The sequence below is a fragment of the Papaver somniferum genome, chromosome 4, assembly GCF_003573695.1.
Source record: "Papaver somniferum cultivar HN1 chromosome 4, ASM357369v1, whole genome shotgun sequence".
NCBI classification, from domain to species: Eukaryota; Viridiplantae; Streptophyta; class Magnoliopsida; order Ranunculales; family Papaveraceae; genus Papaver; species Papaver somniferum.
Window position 1 is genome coordinate 110,169,642 of NC_039361.1, and position 8,447 is coordinate 110,178,088.

The window sequence follows — 8,447 nt, forward strand, 5'->3', positions numbered from 1 at the left end:
ATTCCATCTGTTTTTGGAGTGCAAGGACATGTCTGTCCTTTTAGAACTTGTTTTTGGAAATGAAATGCTTGTCTACGAATTATAGGGCATTTATTGGTCGCACCTCCACAACGGAGTTCACCTATCCTGGCCCATTTCCAGTTAGATTCTGGCCAATCATTTTCTTCTATTCTGAATGGAGGTGACCTAATAAAAACACTGCTGAAAGTTTGTACAAATGATAAATATGAGATGATTGACGACATATGATGCTTTCAGTTATTCGGTCCAATATTGTCGTTAGATTGTTCGATGCGATGCATTGTGCATGTGATCACTGAACAACCTCACTACATTGTAGAAGTTAGGGTAGCCATGAGCTGTTAACTCTTGGAGGGATAGGGACCATCAGTGGATATTTGTTTTGGGTCCTAGTGCTTTGTTTATACAGTAGTGAATTCAAGGATGATGTCCAACCAGTGAATTGAAGGAGCTTGATTTTTTCGACTATTGAGTTTGCATTTTGTTGACCAAGATATGGTGTTCTGGTTCGTGGATCAACATATGATATTGGTCCAGTCCGAATGGATCAACTGTTGCAGTTGACATAGTCAAGTTGGATCAACAGGAACAGTTGACACACTATGTGATATTTGGAAGTTCGAGTTAACTAGAAGAGCAAGTTGTGTCGGTTCTTTGTTTTAGAATTTTACTATATTTAGAGTTTGTTTTTATTAGGAAACTACTTTGAGTGATTCTCAAGTTTGTGAGACTATAAGTAGGCTAGTAAGCCATGAGACAATGTACACCAAACTGATTATCAATGTAATCGTTTTATTGCTTTCGCGTGTGCTCTCCTCTCTCTTGCTCGATACTACATTTGGTATCAGAGCAAGGTGAGAGGAGGGGAGAAGAGAAGAGAAGGAAAAAGAGTTCGAGAAAAGTCTTTAGTTTTTTCGGTAGTAGAGAATTGTTAGAGAAGCTGTGCAAAGTTCTGACGATTTAAAGAAGAAGAAGAAAAAAGTGTTTGAAGGTCTATCAAGCCTTGTTGCTGTGTTAGGGGTTTGAGAGTTATAAAAAAATAAGGAAGAAGATGAAGAATAGTTGTTGCTGATTTTTCAGAGGAAGGAAGATGCAATTATGAAAGCAAGGTTTTGTTTCGTGACTCGTTGGATGTCGAGAGTGTTTGTGTTGGGTTCGTGTGAGTCCCGAAGGAAAAGGACTTTGAGCAAGGTCAAGAGCTTTATAAAAAAAAAAACAATAAAGAAACAGTTCTAAGCCGAGAAGATCGTTCACTTTCGAGGTTGTGCGGTTGGAGCTAGGGTTCGGAGAAAAGAAGGTGAATGTGGTTCTGAAGTTTGGAGCAAACTGGTGATAACTAAAGGGTTTCAAAAACCAACAGGGGGTTAGTCGTGGGAGAGTTTGAGAGATTTTAATGTATTTAGGTTTTCTCCTGTTAGTCCTGAGGGAGTTTGAGGGAGTCTTTACAAATCTCCGTTAGTCGTGGGGGAGTTTAGAGGAGTCTCCTAAACTCTCTAGAAAACACCTGTTAGTCGCTGGGGAGTTTTAAAAAAGCTCTTGAACTCCCTGTTAGTCATAAAACCCTACAATACTAGGGAGTTGGTTGCTTTGGAGAGTTCGAAGGAGTTTTTAGTGTATTTTGGTCTCACAACAAATCTCTCAAAAGAATAGAGATTTGGGAAGGAGTTTGGTGCGTAGAAAACCATAGGAGAAAGAAGAGGAAACGTTTTTTTCCAGGTATGTTTTTTTTCTTCTTTGATCTCCATGATTGTTTATAATAGTTTGATTTATGTAATATTTTGATTTTTTTTCATATCTTTGATCTCCATGATTGTTTATTTTGATTGTGTAGTTTTTTTTTGTGGGTACTCTCTCTCTGTCAAAACCGTAATTTGTGGTTCAAAAGATCTTGGTAAGAAATTGCATGATTTGATTATAATGATATCTTTAAATTCAATCGTTGGAATATGATGAAATTTGAGTATGTCGTAGTTTACCTTGGTATAGAAGTACAGTAAAATTTTCACGCGGATCAGGTCACGTTTGCTACTGCAAAGCTTGCACAATATATGACTATGGTCTGCTGAGTTTAAATCCCGAATAGGGGACTGATTCCTATTTATCTCATACTCCGCTTATCGTACAAAGCTGAAATTTTAGTATGATGTTTGTATATATGAAGGTTACCTACTGTAGAAATTTCATGAAGTTCTGATCACTTTAGGTACACCAAAGTGTGAGAAATCGGGAACTGAATTCTGTATGCACGTATTGAAAGTAGTCGGGTTCTGAGTAATGTATCTTTTTAATGAACCGTTGGAATGCTATGATTTTTTAGTGTGTTGTGGAATATTGAGTTGTAAGTGTACCATAAAAATTTAAAGAGGATCAGGTAAGTATTAGTGCTGCAAAGATTGGACAATCTGAAACTGTGTTTCGTTGAAACAGAATTCCTTTACAGCTATATTCATAATTTGTTATGTCATCATGCATTAATTGGCTTGATACTTTGCATGGGTGTCATTGAGAATCACTATCACTTGTTAAGTCATCTTATTTAGACACATACTTCTCTTCTATTCTATATGTTAAAGTTCAATACAGTGGCGTACTTCATTCCGTATTGGCGTGTTTTAGCCAATTCATACGGTGCTTTTATTGCAAGGAGTTGCTAAGAGATTTTATTTGATTAACAATTTGGCTAAGTAGCTCTGCGTGTTAGTACTATGTAATCTAGTATCACATTTTTTTATCATGTTTACATTAGACTGTTTGGCGTTATTACTATCCTTGCTTTGTTAAGTTCTAGTATTAGTCTAAGTACTAATGTAGCTAACATGTCACACCATAAAATGGAAAAATCCAGCCAACCTGCTGAAAACAACAAGAAGAAAAAGAATGTTAGGAAGAATAAGAACACGGAACCGGAAACGGAAGTGACTACGAATTACAAACAATGGACAACTCGAGAGACTGAGAAATTATTGGAACTGTTGGTAGAAGCTACACTTCAGTAGAAGAAAGACACTAGTGGATGTTTTACTAAGAGAATAGTGGAAGAGGAGATACTTCGAAAACTTAACCAAGCATGTGGTTGTGACAAATCTTTTGAGAACTATAAAGGGAAACATAGATGGCTGAAGACTAGATTTGGTCAATACCAAGATTTTTTTAAATCTTGTACTTCTGGATTCGGTTGGGATGATGCTAACAAGATGATTACTGGATCCGACGAGATGTGGAACAATTACTTTGAGGTATGTGTGTGTTACTTACTGAAAACTAAATTTGATATTTTTTTCTTCTATTTTGTGCAGAGTTCTAATTCATGCTTTATCCTTTATTTATTTTTTGTATGTTAACAGAGCCATCCAAACCAAACTAACTTAAGGGAAGATAATGGTAAAGACTATGGTGACTTGCTTATTGTTTTTGGGAATAAATGTGCTTCTGGAAAAGTTACAGTTGATCTTACCCATGAGGGTACAAGTGCTAGAACCTGTGATAAGGAAGATGAACAAGATGATTACTTCGATGTTGATTATACTCAACGAGAGCAATATGATAATTCTTTTAACGTATCATACGTGGGATATGGCTTAGAGGAAAGTGATGAACAAGATAAAGATGAAACTCAAGATATGAACACAAAGAAAATTCCTGTCAGAAAAACGACACCAAAGAAAAGACCAAGGTGTGACATTGGTGACTCTTATACATCAACTAATCCTACTGGGCAGTCTGATTATCTAGAGAAATTGATTGCCAACAGTTCATTGATTGCTTCTTATATTGATTCAATGCATGCTCTTATTGCGAAAGAGAAAGAAGACCGCAAAATTGAAAAAGAAATGCGCAGAATTGATAGGGATAAGAAAGATAACCAAGTATGGGATCTTGTTTATGGCATGAATGAAATTTCTTTGGAAGATAAGCTGAAAGTAATTGAAATTCTGGACAACAATCACAAGAAGAACTTATTCATACGTTTTACTCCTGAAGAGAGAAAGTTGTGGATTGGTCCAAAGTTAAAAGCATAAACCTGTCATCTTTGCAAGTTTCTATTAGGTTTAATGGGCTTTTAGAGTTACAACATTTGATCGTTTTTCTTCATAACTATTAGCATTTAATTTTTCTTTTCTCCTAGTTGAGAACTTATTGTTATGGATTGATTGCTACTAATTTTTATGGGTTGACATCTTTATGGTTATTATGATTGAATTTATGAACTTTATATTCTATATGCTTATTTTCTATATACATATACTTTTATGCTTTTGAAATAATGATGATTCTAATAAAAAAAAGTACTTTTATCATCTTTTTAAGTGAACATGTCTGATTTGGATTTATCTACAGATAGTGAAGATGAAGCCTTTGATACAGAAGAAGAAAGCAATGGTGATGAAGAGGTAAGCAGCAATAATGAATTTGAACTATCCATATTTTTTAATATACTTTCAGCGGTGCATTCATGGTTGATGGATATAATCAAGCAATTGCAATACATACAAAGTCAGCGTATTGAAAGACCAATGAGACGCCCAGTTACTTTGTTTGGATATAACTATATAAGGAGAGTTTTGCGTCAAGACCCAGAAGACTTTCGAAGAAGTTATAGGATGTACCCTGATATTTTTCTAAAACTATGTTGTATCATTAGAGAAACTACATCATTATGTGATACAAGATGTGTTTCTATTGAAGAAATGCTTGGTACATTTTTTCTCGTTGTTGGCCAAAGTTCACGATATTGCACAATACGTGACACATTTGATCGCTCTCGGTGGATAGTTAGTAAAAACTTCAACAGGATGTTGCGAGCTTTAAATTCTATAGCCCCGAGGATGATGGCTAAGCCAACAAGTGCAACTCCATTTAAAATTCGTGAGAGTACACGATTTTATCCTTACTTTGAGGATTGCATTGGAGCTATGGACAGTATACATATCCCAGCAATGGTAGAGAAAAGAAATGCATCCGTTTATCGGAATCGACATGAAATTACATCTCAAAATGTGTTAGCGGTTTGCAACTTCGACTTGGAGTTCATATACGTGCTCAGTGGATGGGAAGGGTCTGCTCATGATTCGAAAATACTTAACGACGCAATGACAAAAAGAAATGGACTGAAAATACCGCAAGGTAATTTTACTTTTATCTAATGTGAAGTTTTGAGTTTTTTGGTTAAGTTATATTCGGGTTCTACTTGAAGAAGTTTTCTTTTTGTGTTTTATTCAGGTAAATATTACTTGGGGGATGGTGGGTTTGCAAACCGACGATATTGTTTAACACCATTTCGTGGCCAACGTTATCATTTGAAAGAATTTCTGGTACGGGTAATCATGCGAAAAAGGCTGAAGAATCATTTAACATGCGTCATGCTTCTTTGAGGAATGTAGTTGAAAGATTGTTCAGTGTTGTGAAGTCTCGTTTCTTGATCTTTAAGTATCAACCTCCATTTCCGTATCAGGTGCAAGCGGAGATAATGACAGCTTGTGCAGGCCTACACAACTTCTTACGAAAAGAATGCCGTTCAGATGAGTTTCCGATCGAGGAAGAGGAAGAGGAAGATAGCCATCCATCAACGCTTGTAAATGACGATGAAATTTTGACACAACAAACTCAAGAACAACAACGTCAAGAAGCTAATGCATGGAGAAAGAGTATAACAGATGATATGTGAGAAAATGTTCGTGAACAAAGGGAGTTAGAATTGTATGGAGACCGTTAAATTGAAGGGAAAAAAAATTATCTCGTTACACAAAATAACATACTATTGATACAGAGATATGATCATTTTCATTTATTTTTTTCTTTTGATTAAAGATCAATGTTATTTGCAAATAAGGGTTTATTGTTTCTTAAAAGAGAATGAGTTAGGAGTGAACTCTCTCAAACTCCCCCAAACTCCCTCTAATAAACTCCCAAACTCCCTACACTCCCCCAAACTCCCTGAACTCAAAAACACAAAACTCACTCAAACTCCCTACACTCTCTCAAACTCTCTCAAAATCCCTGAGATTTAAAATACTCTCAACTCCCCCGAAATCACTCGAGGACTAACCCCCTGCAAGTTGTCTGCCAGGTTCAAGCGAACTATAAACACGAGATAAAAGAGTGTTGTTTGTCATCGGTTAGGACCTGAATAAGAAGTTTGTGAAGAAAAGATGGGGTTAACGAGAACTGGGATGCAGAGAGGTGTTGGTGGTGGTAATCGCGATGGTGCCAGAGAGAGCTCGAGTCCATCATGGATGTAAACTAGAAGAGAAGATGTTGTTGGAGTTGGAGCTGTGTATTTCGAAAAAGGAAAGAACAGTCACGGAGCGGATGACAAAAGTTGTCAAGATGGTCTGGATGTTGATAGTTCTCGTAGTAGCAGAGATGCTGATGATCACAAGGGTGATTGGCTGATGGAGTTCATTGATCTTCGGTGATAGAGATATTAATTGAGCAGAGCTTTAGGGCGACGTTCACAATCCCAAGACTAGGTGAGAGCTGGTACAAGGTTACTGTTGTTTGCCGTAAATTGATGTTACTTCGATGGAGATGTTGCTGACCATGGTGATGGAGTTTATCGATCGGGAGAAAGAGAAGAGTTGTTTCCATCGACTGGGAACACGAGTCCGAGGAGTTGGAGGTGGTGATTTTTGTTGATCAATTGAAGGTGCAGTGAAGAAAAAAACAGAGAAGATGATGTTGCTGCCAATGATGGTGCGACGTTGCTGGAGATTTTGGGTTTCACAACCCTAATATCAGGTGAGTAACGGAAATTTTTGCTTCAAAAAAAAAAAGTGTTATTGGAAGATTGTTACAAAGGGTTTGTGTTACAGTTTCAGAAGAATTGTTACAGTTGGATGATGAGTGCCAAATATTGTATATATTTATCCCTTTTTGTTGGCATTTAACTCATCTTTTGTGCATTAATTCTACATTTTATCCCATATTCTGTATTTTCATTGTTTTCAAGAATAAATATTTTTCTTACTTAATTTTGCATTTTTAGGTAATAAATAAAGTCTGGATGACTTGCGGAGCAAAAAGAGCAGAAAAGTAGTGAAAAGCCGGGAGAAATTACGCAAGGAAGCCGCGAAGAATGGTGCGCACAACCTCATTTTCTACACACAAAAGCGCCTCCGTTCTCAGCCATCAGATCAGTTCTCAGAAGCATCCGACGGTCGCTCCTTCATAGAGCATCAAAATCCGAAGTCTCTGCCGAGCACCACAACGCTGAAATTCCAAGCCTTCAGATTAGATGGTAGTTGAATCCAACGGTCGCTCCCTTGCTGTTCATCAACGTTTGATATCTCCGACTTACACTACAGTACCTAACTCCATCAAGTACCGTCCGTTTCGTTGTATCCATTCATCCGACGGTCGATACCCGCTTGCCTCCGTATCACCGTCCGATCTACCAACCAGCTTCACATCCCACGGCCCATCTCACGAAACATCATCTCTTGATAGACCCGCCTCACACCCTAGCGACCGAGCACCTACACCCTACCCAAACGCACCCTTCTCCCAAACCATCGAGCCCCTCTCCTCCATCACCTCCCTCTGCAGAAACCGTACACCACCACCTTCTCCACCTCTGCCACCAACTCACTACCACCACCTCTCCCTGCCACCTTCTGCCACCACCATACCATCACCATCACCACCCCATTCACTCGACAGCAACAAAGCCCGAAATCACTATCCCCCTAACCTAGTTGTTTTACCATCTCTCACCTTTCGAAACCTAGGTGAGGGCAGATAAAACACCTCGAGTTAGGGAATCAGTAGAGTTGTTGGAGCAGGAGGAAGAACAAGTACAGAGGAGTTATGGGTCGACAACAATTTCAGAGAATTAGGTGAGATTTCTCCAATTTCTAAAAGCCCTAATTTCTCAAATTTGGGGATTTTTATTGTAAACCCTAATTGTCTGTGGGTATATATATGGGTGTGAGTATGATGTAAAAACTATGTTTGGAGTAGCCAACATCCAGAACTTCCAAGTTCTGTTAAAATGTTAATTTACAAGCTCAGTTTCATTTTATGCTCAGTTCTGCTAATTTTCATGTCCATGTTTCAGTTAAATTTCAGTTATGTTCATTGTTAATTGTTCATTGTTAGTTTCAGTTATGTTCATGTTAATTGTGTTAATGCTCCTGTTATTTATAGTTAATGTTCATGTTCTGTTAATTCCTGTTTAGTGTGATGTTCACTGATAATTCTATTCACTGTTAAATGTTCACTGTTATGCTCACTGCCATGTAATGTTTGTGTAATGTCATGTTTAAATTTTCTGTCACAATTGATGGAATGCTAGGCTAGATTTCTGTGAAGCAATGTGTTGATTGTGCAATGGAAGAAATCAGTGCTCATAGCAAGCTGATTTTCTTACCATTCCTTTTGTATGCTTAGGATGCAGTGTTGATTGTGCATTGGGAGAAACTAGTGCT

At 37.6% G+C, this 8,447-nt stretch overlaps 1 protein-coding gene across 1 annotated transcript; it reads left to right on the forward strand.

The window, feature by feature from the left end:
* Positions 1–4,850: 4,850 nt before the first annotated feature.
* LOC113272997 lies at positions 4,851–6,437 on the forward strand. Its single transcript, XM_026522772.1, has 3 exons — positions 4,851–5,145; positions 5,562–5,682; positions 6,266–6,437. The coding sequence occupies exons 1-3, from the start codon at positions 4,851–4,853 to the stop codon at positions 6,435–6,437; spliced, it is 588 nt and encodes a 195-aa protein (XP_026378557.1).
* The last annotated feature ends 2,010 nt before the right edge of the window (positions 6,438–8,447 follow it).